The sequence below is a fragment of the Nannobrachium achirus genome (genome assembly GCF_963921795.1).
Source record: "Nannobrachium achirus genome assembly, chromosome: 15".
Classification (NCBI taxonomy): domain Eukaryota; kingdom Metazoa; phylum Chordata; class Actinopteri; order Myctophiformes; family Myctophidae; genus Nannobrachium; species Nannobrachium achirus.
In genome coordinates this window covers 21,755,230-21,768,748 of record NC_137822.1, presented here as the reverse complement: position 1 = coordinate 21,768,748, position 13,519 = coordinate 21,755,230, and the positions used below count along the sequence as shown (strand labels likewise).

The 13,519-nt window shown below is 39.0% G+C and overlaps 1 protein-coding gene across 1 annotated transcript; it reads left to right on the top strand.

The window, feature by feature from the left end:
* Positions 1-2,664: 2,664 nt before the first annotated feature.
* On the top strand, positions 2,665-11,826 carry cplx4a (complexin 4a; the record flags this gene model as incomplete). The annotated part of the gene is made up of 3 exons (XM_080742466.1): positions 2,665-2,816; positions 6,893-6,980; positions 11,599-11,826. 3 exons carry the CDS (start codon positions 2,665-2,667, stop codon positions 11,824-11,826), a joined length of 468 nt encoding a protein of 155 aa, XP_080598592.1.
* Between the last annotated feature and the right edge of the window lie 1,693 nt (positions 11,827-13,519).

The following is a 13,519-nucleotide window of genomic DNA, read 5'->3' as shown; positions in this document are numbered from 1 at the left end:
CTGTAATGACCATGGAGCTACAAGAGGTGTCACCAAACAGCTAATATCTATCATCTGCCAGCTCAGAAATGTTTATCAGAGTCAAAAACAGAAATGGATTAAGGTAAAGCAACTCCTATCCCTTCTGACATGTCACATGACATCTATTGAACTTGACATCAGGATATGTTTTGTTCTGTACTGTTGAGATGATCAATTCTATGAAAGATTATGATGAGAAGAAGCTTCTCTGTAGATTTAGCTTCAGTGTTTTTCCATAACTGACTTTCAGCTACTCACACATGTACAGTATGTCCATAATCCACACATGCTATTGTTTACAAATGATGTTAGTATCCCCAGTGAGACTGCCTGTTGACAATAATAATGAATTCAGATCATTGTTATGAAAAAACACAATCATGAACTGTTCTCCCTCCGCATACTGTCCACAATCCCTAGGATACACTGCTGGATTGTATAGGCCTACCGACCTTTCCCTCCTTGATTCTCAGTTGTATGACGGTGTCTTGTGCCGAAAATAGACGATCTACAAGATCACAATGCATCGCAGTGCGATGCGTTGTGAACTTGTGGATCGGCTATTTACGGTGTGCAATATAATCGTTCGATGAATCAGGCTTAACCCACTGTAAGTATACGGATTAGCATGATGCAATAGTCTGGCATTATGGCCATGCCAAGCTCATTAATCAATCGCACAGAAGCAGAAACCATGATATTCCTTGTGTACCAGTGAACTATCAATGTCATGCATTCTGTGTTAGTATAGGCTGGCATTAAGCACATATAGCATTGTGGGTTATATTACTGTTTTTTGAACATTGTCACAAAACAAAAGGAAAAGTATTGTTTTTGTTTAAGCAATGTTGTTTAACAGACATTAGTAATGAAGCACTGTATGGGAACTGTTATTGAGTTTCCTATAACTAAACAAAGCATCAACATGCAAAAGCAAGGTGATTATACAGTATGTGTAGCATCCAGTCCAATTGATAAAATGCCAAAATAAAAACTATTTCACAAGCTCAGTGAGTTCTTATAGTAGTTGGTTCTCAACATGGGGTCCTTGAGTGGGTTCTAGGGCACTGTTTCCCTAACATTAGGTTGGGACCCATTTGTGGGTCGCAAACACATTTTTATGGGTCCCTTTGTTTTTTGTTTCCTGCATTTGTTTTCTTTCTTTTTCATTTTGGAGTTTACTGGAATTTTTTTGTAATTTCAGTAAATTCCATAAATTAGAAAACAAATGTTTAAGAATGAAGTGAAAATAGCCGCTCTGCTGTTTGCTCACTAGTTTGGGTCCCGGGCGAATGTAAAATTTCTCTTTTGGGTCTTGAGCTAAAAGGTTTGGGAACCACTGAGGGGGTTCCCAGATAAAAAGTAACACATTGGCCCTTATTGTTGGCCTGTAACTCAGAGCATAGAAACCAAGTGGAAGCTTACAGGTCCATTTGATTAAAACGTGTCCCTAGTTAGCTAGTGTGAAATTACAGTAAGGTTTACTGTGGTTAGAAAGAACTTTGGATATGAAGAAATGTTGAAGCGTGAGTGTACCCATCTGGTACTGCCATCGCCTCGTCAGTTTCTAGTAGACCTCATACTGTAGTATGGCAGATATACTGTACACTTTTGACAGGATGCAGAATTGCTTTTCCAAATACGTTTGGAACAATTGAGAGTGAACAAATTCATTTGATTGTTGTTGTGAACCCAATTCAGCAAAACATCTGTCCTATGAGGCCCCGACTTGATAATCTTCATGTCACATCTGCTCAAAATATCATATTTTCTTTTAATAAGAACTTATTCTAAAGGGAATAATTATACTACTACATCCTATACAATGCTGAAGAAAGTAACTAAACTAAAAGAGAGCAGGGGAAGAAAAAAAACCCACTATAAATACTTTTCCAAAATATATTTGAATGCTTACTAATTTTGTGTCAATCTACAAAAATCTGATATTGATGGAAGGATAAAATGAGACCACATGATTGTTGTCTCCACCTTTCTCCATCCTTTATTGTGCTTTGAGTCAGCTGAACAATGGCACAGTAGAATGGAGGCTGACTCTAGCAGGGATAAACAGGCCTGCATGTAATCCCAGTCGTGTCTCTGCTCCGCCTCGGCTCAGCAGTATAAATGGAACTCTCTGGATGGAGCTGCGTACGCGACCGGCCCTGCTTAACTAATGTGATTAAAACACAGTGGGCGGAAGCAACATATGTGATCCCACAGGCTGAGGCAACAGCCTCTCATCTTCAAAACATGTTTTATTCAGAACTTTGATACTGATGCACCGGCTATTGTCAGAAGATGCAAAATGTGTCAAAATGAATGAAGGAATCCATGAAAGTCCCCATGTTTTAAAAATAGATGAAAACAGGCCATCTGCCTCTAAGCATAGCGGAGCAGGGAGGGTTTAATCCAGATTATGGTCGAGGCAAAACTGTTTTTTTCTTTTTTTGCTGTCTGTTGCTTGCCATCAGTGTGTCCTTGGTTGCATAGACGGCAAGCAGGTTAGCTAGACTAGGCGTCCATTGGATCTGACAGCTGGAGGAACTCTAAACTACAAGGGAACCAACCATTCAGGAAGTAGCATCATCCTAAATTGGAACACTAACTACTAACTCCAGCAAAGCAGACGATAAACGAAGCATCATGGCTTTTTTGATCAAGAGTATGATTGGTAACCCGTTGTCAGGTTTAGTTCCCAAGGAAGAGGAGGAGGCCGCCCCCACTGACCCGGCCAAAGCGGCAGGGATGACTCGAGAGGAGTATGAGGAGTACCAAAAACAGTTGGTTGAGGAGAAGTAAGTGGCAACTCACACAGCACTTCACTTTGTTGTGGTGCTGTTGGCTCATGGCTGCCGAATCAATATCTCAGCAACAGTCTGACCTTGACAATCAAGGCTATTTCATAATATGTTGCAATACCGGTATAGCCAATATCTTTTTGTTGTTCTGTTTAGTTTTTTTGTGTGTGTCTTTCATAGCTTTATATTTCCTTAACTAGAAGTGTGCTTTATTTTTACTTTCTTTTTTAATTCAGGTTAAGCATTTGTCTGGTTTTTTTCACATTTACTGCTCAAGGTCAGAGTAGATATCCCACCACATAATGCACTATTTTCAGATTATACTTTATATGTGAAAGGACATTGATTTAAGCCAAACGTTATGCTCGTGCATAACGTAAACCCAAAGCAGCAATATGAATTATAAATACATAATCCATGACCCTTGATCATATCCAGTGTCAAAAATGTTGTTGCTGAAAGCTTGATGGCAGGAAAGGATATAAAGAACCTCAAATAAATTAATACTCAAATATTCCCCACACTGTTAAAAACATACACCTGAATTCGAAAGTGTTTAGCCCAGCAAGTTGGCACCATAGGTGTAAAAGTAAAATAATTAAAGATTACATTTAACATTGGTGGATTTTTGCATAAGGATTAATGAAGAGATACATTTTCTTTCTAGATTATTTTCTTGATAGTATTTATTTAACCATGAGTTGTAAAGACTAATTTGTTACTACACCTTTATTGTCATCACAGACTAATGTGTTACTACACCTTTATTGTCATCACAGGTTTACAATACATTTACTTTTTAATTTTTTTCTTTATTTGTCCCCCATGCATGCTCCATCATTTTGTAGTTTTGGGGAGAAGAGAGAGGTTTAGAGGTAGTAAGAGCAGGAGAGAGAAGAACACACGGTAGAAATAGGTCAAAACTTTAATTAGAAAAGCAATCCCAATAAAAAGCAAATGTTCCATGATGACCATCATTACGGTACATTTTGTGGCCTGCAGCCATTCTCATATCCATAGAGGTGACTATGTTGCTAATGATATATAAATGATATATGATTTTTACAGGGATAGATGAGCAGCGATGAAAAAACAATAGCCATAACATAAGAAGCTGGAGTGCCCGCTGGCCTAGTGGCCCGGGTGCATACCACATAGGCTCTGATGCCTGACAGTGTTTTACGGGTTCGAATCCCGATCCCAACAACCTTTGCTGCATGTCACTCTCCATCTCTCTCCCTGTTTCCTGTCTACCTACTGTACTTTACTTTACTTTACTTTACTTTACTTTACTTTATTATGGATCCCCATTAGCACTTGCCTGAGCATGGCTATTCTTCCTGGGGTCCGTCATCACATACAGTACAGTACACACATCCTGTACAACAACTACATACAGCATACAATACAACATATATGACAGAGACAATAGTTCACTTACAAAAGTTAAGAAGTACAATTTTGAAAATTAAGAAAATTAATTCACAATATTCCTTGTATATTTCATGATAGGGTTTTTTTTTTTTTTTTGTATTAATAATAACAAATATCTTATTATAGATCAGATGAGGAAATTTCAGTTGTCCAGAACAAAGCTTAAACAGAGCAGACAATGCAACAGCAGACCACTCATCCATGCTCATGAAAAATTGTTATATACTGTTTTACCATCCTTTTAAATCCCTCTTTAGTGTTCGCTTCAATAATATAACCTGGCAGTGAATTCCAACTTAAAATAGATCTATACAACAGTCTTCTGTATAACAGAGCTTTTCACTGTAGGTAAATTAAACCTACCTTCTGTTGCATGTCTTGTTTGATATTCATGATTTGCACAATGTTTTAATAAGCTATTATATAATATAATAAGTAGTAGTATATAAGTACTACAGAATAAAGGCAGATAAGTTCCCCAAAAAGTGAGAAAATAATCTGTAGCTGACTATATAATGAAATATCAAGATAAAAGCAAGCTCAACATCATAAATGCGTCCTCTTGCAATCTGAGCAATAAAACAATACAAATGGCTACAGCCATTCAACACTTATACCAATGTGGAACCTACCATAGTGCTGTTTTTCTGACATATTTATTTATGCATATGAGCATGAATTTATCAGAAAACCAAAAAGGTTACAGGTTTGTCCCCGGTACCCACGGAGACCTCTATGGCAGTGGTTCTCAACCTTTTCAGGCCGCAAACCCACAAAAGAATCCTATTTGAACTGGGGAGGGACAGGAGGGACCCCCACCCTGACAAGCACTTGGAATTGTAGGCAATATGTTTAGTTTGACTCAGCTCCACTGATAAATATTATGAAAATGCTTTATGGCATTAGGAGCTTTAGGAGCAGATTTCAGAAGTCATCGTACATAAACACATTTTTCAAATACTATAATTGAAACATGTTTTATTGTATTCTCACAAGATAAAAGAAAACTGGAAAGCCATCAGTGTCAACAGTAACCACATACTTATTTTATCTCTGGTATCACAGTTGATCAAGTCAAGAATAAAGTGTTGAGTAGTGACCATACAAGTGTTACAAGTTACAGTAGGCTATACTTGATAAGTTGATATACTTGAAAGATACCTGTGCTTGTATCCTGGCTTCCTGTTAAATCAAAATACTTGCAAGCTGGCACTAATGCCTGATTTGCGTGCAGTGTACCAAAAGTAGCAGATGGTCTTGTGCTGGGACACATTGTTAGCTGTTTTTGGACACAACAAGCGTTCAACTTGGTAAAAAATCACCCTTTACCCTACCTAGGAGAACACTGTTGAAATCCAAAATAAGAGAATCAGTTGCTTCTGCCCTTGAGCAAGGCACTGAACCCAGATTATCATGGGGTAACTGAGCGATCCTATGCTAGAATCTCTCTGGGCATATACATGTCGTGTCTGTATGGTTTTAAATGCACGTCTGTTTTGGCTTTAAATGCATGCTGTATATACGTACCTGTATATGGTATCTAAAAACGATGGATATGCAAAAAGAGACATTCCAATTGCATTGTTTAACAGCGCCAATTACACAACTTGAAAATCAAAATAAGCTCTGACTTTGAACAAGCTCAATGTCACAAGTACTTCATGAAGACCTACAGTAGGCTAATAAATAGGGGTGTAACGATACATGGTTGGCAATACAATAGATGGACGATATTGGTTCATTCATGGCAATACGATACGATTCAATTCAATGATTTAAAATCGATATAGTAACTATTTAGTAAAGAAATTAAATCTGTGTGAAACGTATCAATAGTGCAGGTATTTTAAGGGGAAAAGCTTTTGTTATGGATATAAATAAGTAAACAGTATGATTCTCTGGACATTATATTTCAACCCATATGGACAAACCCACACCATGCCATGAACAAAGAGATCACACACATTTATCGATAGACCAAGGGTAGCTATATGGACCCAATTTTAAATTTTCCCTCTTAAAATTGCTAAATACAAGGCACAAATACTTAGTTTCCATACAATCGATTGTTTGCATTGCAAAACGATTCAATACCGATTATCTGCATTATAAAATGATTCGATATCGTTACACCCCTACTAATAAACATTTAAAATCATAACCTAGTATGGAGAACATTTGGAGCTGCATGTGTTGTGATCACAGCCTGGTGATGGACAGTTTGATGAGACTGAACATTTATAATGGCTTTTACGTAAACAATTTGATTAATTTAAAGTGGATGACATGATACAAGAAGATAAAATAAACCTATGATACTATCATTTGAGGTCTTGAACACTAATGTTGTTTTGCTGGGGTGCAGAACAGAGTTCTGAATGTCTTCATCAGGCTACAGATGTTTTGATACAATGTCATAAGCCGATGCGTAAATCAGTCTCAAGAAATTAAAATAAGCGAGTGTGACTATCTCTTCCCACTCTTCAATATCGCTTTGTTGTTTGGTTGTCTGATTACCTGTAGTCAGGTAAAGCAGTGGTGAAAATGAATGAAGCAGAAATGCCCTGTGAGAGCTTTCCCCAACCAGCAGTAAAAGTCATTAATGTTGTTATTTCTGTTTTGTTTTTGCTATTCTTCAGAATGGAGAGAGATGCAGACTTCTTACACAAGAAGGCGGAGAGGGCAACGCTCAGGGTTTGCCTCAGGGATAAGTACAGGCTGCCAAAGGTGAGGCACATTTAAAAACTTGTACTTTTTTTCAGAATAGGATAGTAGCAAGATATTACAAAGAGGATAGAGATATGGGAAGGGCATGCAGCACACGTCTCCAATCAGAATCAAACTAGAGACATTTGAGATTATGTCATCTAGCATCAAATAATACACAAATCCAGATCAGTACTGGTTGGGTGCAGTTTAACCGCTTTTAACCTGGCATAACCTTTTGGGCATTTCATTACAGGCAATTACATTTTTCCCCCAAAATACTAAATGTTCAAATATCTTCAAATGGAAAAAAGGAAATATTTTGTTGAGATGTGATGTTGTGAGCTTGTATATCAGCAATTTCAGTATTTTTGTGTGACACCATAATATGATGAAGTGTAAAATAAGGGATTACGTGGTAGAATATAAACACCCACCATAAAAATACATAGAAAATCCCTCACAGTCACTTCAGCACTGGTTATTTAATGCTTTGTTGCTGTTGATTTGGTCTTCCTTCATCAAGGGTCAAGACAAGATCAGTGTGTGTGCCTGCGTGCGTGCATCACTTTTGATCTCCACTGAGCAGTCCAAGATATGGGTAGCAGAAGTGTAGAGAAAGAGTTGTGACATTTGCTCACAATTAGTTTGAATTCTTTTTCAGTCATTTCATCAGTTTGCACGTTGATGGACATTTCCAATATGGAGAGATTTACCTTTTTATTACTTAAGCCCATTGTGTACTTTGTTGTACGATGAATATGAAAACAGCTGATCTACAAGCTCACAATGTGACACGATGCAAAGCATTTATTGAGACCATCGGGTCACAGTTACTATCAAAACCTCCACCGGCTGTCAGTCAGTTAGTCAGTCAGTCTGTCAGTCAGTCAGTCACACGTCACACTTTTGCCCTTCTTATATCTCCTCCACTGTTGCCCCGATCCATGCCAACATTTGCACACACACTCCTTGGCTGCCAAACCTCCACCCCCCATTTCTCACATGACCCTCTTCTAGTGCCACCATGAGGCCGATTCTTGCAAAACACATTTTTGGACACTGCTCCTACAAATCTTGCCCTAAAATAACGCAAATCGGTACACAGTATGTCTAGACTCATGACATCAACATGGATCTGTCCCATCTAGCGCCATCATCAGGCCGATTTTTGCAAAACACATTTTTGGACACAGCGCCTACAGATTTTGCTCTAAAATCACGCAAAGCGGTACACAGTATCTCTACAGTCATGTCAGCAACATGGATCTGTCCCATTTCCCATATTCCCTCCTGATTGGCTACCATTACCTTCTAAAGTTTGTGTATGCGACCTGATGGTCGCTTATCTCCCGATTTAGGGAATCTTACTGGTTATGAGCTTGTAGATATGCTATATTTCTCTATTTCTGAATTTCTGTGTGTGAATCATTTTGGAATATTGAAAACAATAGGGATGCCAGGGTTAAAGTAGGTACATGTAACCCTCATAGTGTTCTGGCTGGTAGAACCAACTAGTGTCTCCGTCGAAGCCGTGTTTGTCTCCTCAGCAGTAGCTGTTCAAGCTTGAACAGGAGGCGGAAACCATGGATTAGAGAGCAACAGGTTCAAAAGAGGACCTGAAGACTTTACATGTCCCATATTGCAGCTTGGGTCTTAAACAGCTCACTAGCAGCGAGCAGCTGTCCCAGGGTATTTACTGAATGCAAGGCGGTGTGAGGTGACCACGTCTTTACTGGATAAACACTGAACAATTTCAAGATTTGTCATATTTAGTAGTATAAGGGAAGTGTCAAAATGGCTACGGAACAACCAACAAAGGTATGTTTGAATGTTTACATTTAAATCAAACAGCATGAGCCCTACTTTCCTTTTGTTGTTGTCGCATGGCGAAACTAGCACACCTGAGCTTGTAGATCTCTATTTTGACCAGGTTGAAACACAGGTTAAATTTAATTAAACATTCCATGCATTTATTTACAGCATAAATAAATACTTAGAAATCAGTTTGTTTTTTGTAAAAGAGCACAACTTTGTTTTTATTTAATGTTTTCTTCTAATCTAATTTCATTTAGTTGAATACAATGAACCATGTTTGATGCTGCATGGTACTTTTCAATGCCACATGTACTCTCATTTATTCCATTTTCAGTTTTAGACAATACATGCATTTCCTTCTTCTGTTGGTCTATTAATTCACAACCATACCTTGAGGACAATGGCATTGAAAATATATGAATACGTCTAATTACTTTTTCTCAAATGGTGTTTTAAATTACCTGAAGGTCTGAAAAGGCTCATAACAAAAGCTACAGTAGGCTACTATATGAGTTGTCCTTATTGGTACTGTATGTACTGTATTCACCATGACAATAAAAGAGCTATGGCTAAAGAAATCCCATATGCTTTTGATTGCTTTGTTTTAGTTGAAGCAACAGTCAAGGACATTTGACTATTCATCAATTAGAACTAGCACCTGAATAGAGAAAGGAAGACTCCGCCATGGCAGTCTAATGGAATTAACCACGTAAACCTGGCGTCACTAATTTGGCCATGACGTTATGTTTACTTATTTCAACAAAAATCATATCAAACAACAGCACCCTTACGCCCTATAATCTTTGTTGTATACCGAATAATGAAAATAGCAGATGTACAAGCTCACAACCAATTGGGCCACTGCACGTTATGAGCTTGTAGATCGGATGTTACATTTTGTTGTATCAGGACGTGTAGGGCTTAAGTGGATAAGTCTCGTGACACAGTATAGCAGATATCTTTAGACCTTGGTTAGGATTCAGAGCAGACAGGCTATGGCAGATTCCCGATAATCCCACAGATTGAAGTTGCAAGTAGTCACAGTACACTTTGTTTTGCACGAGAATTGTGATTTTGTCTGGTTGAAGTTTACAATATTGAAGCAAAAATAGTATAACTAATAGTGTAACAGTGTAAATATATTTAAAACTAAATGTTTGACTTTGTTGTTAAAAGGTAAAAGCTCTATATTCTGATCACTGCTATAAGCTAGTGTTTGTTCAGTAACACAGGTCTCCCTATCTCTCCATCTCTTTTAAACAGAAAATACATTTCAGATGGATTGACAAGTTCAGCCAATCAGGAGAGAGTACGCATATCACTTCAGTTCCAATTTATAACAGGACAATCTGAAAAGCGTGTCAGTTCTTTATTTGAGGCATTTTGTGCAAAACGAACCAGTCCTGCAAACTTCTTAGCCAATCTTCTCCGCCAATCTTAGCCAATCAGGGTGGAATTAGAATCATCGGACAGATCCATCTTGCCTATAGAGATACTGTGTACCTGTGATGTTTGGACATAAACAACGTAATATCAAAAATGTGTTTTGCAAAAATCAGCCCCTTCCAGTGTTAAAACAGGCCGATTTGAAACATTTGGGGCAGAGGTTCTGTTCTGGCCTCCAGGGAGTGTGTGTGCATATAGTTTTGCTTTGATTGGGCCAACAGTGCTGGAGGTTAGAGATTCAATTTATGGCTCTTTGAAGTGAGCCAGAGCCATGGATCTGGCTTACTTCAAAGAGCCGTTCAAAAGATTCGATCCGTTCGCGAACGTCGCATCTCTACTGGAGGTTAGCTGTACAGAGATAGACGGACACACAGATGGACGTGTGTGCACACACACACACACACACACACACACACACACACACACACACACACACACACACACACACACACACACACACACACACACACACACACACACACACACACACACACACACACACACACACACACACACACACACACACACACACACACACACACACACACGCCTTTGGTTTGGCAGAGACAGCAAAACATTTACACAAACATGTACAGTATGTGTTTAGTAAATAGAGGACCATTGCACCTTTTTAAATGTTCCACATCCTGAACATTGTTGTTCCACAGGTTTTTCAGAAAGGGGTTCCCAGAGGAACGGTTTAAAAACGTTTAAAATAGCTGATCTATGATCATTTTTGAATCTTCCTTTATGGGGTTCTCTGACAAAGAAAGATCATTTCAGATGGCCTAATAACAGCGGATCATGCACGTTACCGCTGTGCTTGCGAGAGGCGGATCACGTTACCGGTGTGCATTGCCTCAAAAACAGCAAGCTCTGACCTGGCAGTCGCTAATCGCCATTAGGGCGTTTTACTCATAGACATAAGGTAGACGCCTCCTCCGGCTCTGGGGCGTTGGTAAAAACATATTGGCATTTTTTAAGGCAAGCCGGAATTCTGAAGGACTCTTCCGCGTGTGTCAGAGAGGGGGACGACACGTTCGGTAGGCCAATCAGAGGCAGGACTACCTCTTTTCCAGAGGCACTTGCTTTGGCAATGCAAACGTTTGTCTCCTCATACCAATAAAGCTCCTTTAATTGAATGTAAGTCCCAGAAAAGACACGCTGTGAATGGTCAGTAGTCACTTTGAGTGGAAGAGTGCCTTCCGCCAATAGTTTTTTACAAGTCGCGCCAATGAACTGCAGCGGCAGATGAGGCATCCAGCTTTTTATATCTGTTTTATAGATTTTTACTTGTATATATTTGGTGGTGGTCGGGTTAGTATTTGAGAACCACTGGTTTCTAACTGTTTGTGTGTTTATTTGTCATGCACAGAGTGAACAGGACGATAACATGCTTGAGATGGCTGGAGACGACGTGGACGTACCAGAGGAGCTCCTCAAGATGGTGGACGAGGACGCCACAGAGGAGGAGGGCAAGGACTCCTTCCTGGGCCAACTGCAGGCCATGCAGAACATGGACGCGGACCAGCTGAAGGAGAAGGCCTCCGCTACTGTCACCGAGTTAAAGACCAAGGCCGAGGAGAAGTGCACCGTCATGTGAATATTGGTTTTAATCGTCAAATAAGAAGAAGAATGGGTAAAACATAACAGATTCAACCCTGTCCATGAATCTGCAAGCCATACTGTTTTAAACAGGCCGGAGTTCAGGCAAAGGTATATAGCAGATACCTACTTATTCACTTCTAATAACTTGAAATAAGCATTGTAATTTCTTCCTGTATTACCACATGCAGTACTAAGACAATTTTTTTATGGCTAATATGTTTCCTCTACTTCTGCAAAGGGACAATATTTTTATTTATTACTATTTATTCTAAAATAAGTTTCTCCCTTCACATTTGCATCTCTTTTAGGGTTATCCAGATAATTTCAAATCTGACTTTTCTGGTGTGTTCACTTCATACAACTTTCTCATATGGTCACGAGATGCAATACGTTTTTATGACATGGATTATTTAAAGAAGTTGAGCCATGCAGTCTCTGTGAAGCAAGTCTTCATAAAACCCCAACAACCCTGTATTCGTTATGACATTCCATTTGCTCCTTTTTGATTCATTGACATTATTAGAGTTTTGTATGTGTTGTACGAATACAAGATGATGTGTAGATGTCTTCTTTTCCTTGTTTGTGGTATATACAAGGCTGCTAAAGTTACCATGTATTTTGAGTTAACTGACTTCAATTATTGGCAAAAATAATTGTCAAAATGTTTTACATGTCTTACAGACAACCAACCATGTTTGACCACCTGTGTCCTAATAATCATGAAAAACAGTTGACCTGGGTCATAATTTGATGATTTTTTATCACATAAATGTCATTGTACATAAACACTGGCCGAATTCATATAACTGAATGAAGTAACGAAATACAAATGTATTGAGTAAATAATATATAATTTTATGTTCTGAAGGTAGAATGACACTCATACATGCATACAGCGGCTAGACTAAGGTCTAAAGGAATGTCTTGTTATTAATAAATGAAGGCTTTTCCACAAACCTTTATTCGGTCTTGTTTGTCGGTGAGTCCTTGTGTGTTCAGCTGCGGTATTCTGGGTTGGAGGCCAGTGGAGCAGGCACCATTGGCCATCCTTCCCGACTGCTGCCTATAGCACTAGCCTGGGTAATTCTGCAATGCCCGATGTATCGGGCTCTCAATAGACCATATTCACACCGCGGCCATCTTGGATCACATGACTTCCTGGGGTAGCAGCCTGCATTACAAACCATTGTGAACAATGGAGCGATGGTCCCAAAATATGAGTTCTATTCAACCAATTTCTTTTTACCAAATTGACAAATGGGCAGATCAACATCCCCCAAAATGATTAAATAGAAGGGTACATCCACAATATTCATGGTAGTTAGGTTGCAACCTTACTGTGTAGTTACTGTACAAAGACTTGCTATCTGTGCAGTGCTTGCTCCACTATCATATTCACTATTTGTTGTTAGATTGTTTCTGATTAATATGCAAAAATCACAATACAGTAATATTAACTATATGGCAGAGCAAGCACTAGTCTGCATACTGTAGCTGTAGCAAGTCTTTGTACAGAGTAACACTACCGGAGCTAAAAGAGGGCGTGAAGAAGAGGTCGGGCTCCTCCCTCTAGAGCGAAAAGAGGGTGTGACGAGGGTCTTGGGCTGCTTCCATGCTCTTCGCCTTAAAAAGACCAAAGTTGAAGACTTTCCAGTAGTGAGATTCAAACCCATAACCTTCAGGTTGTG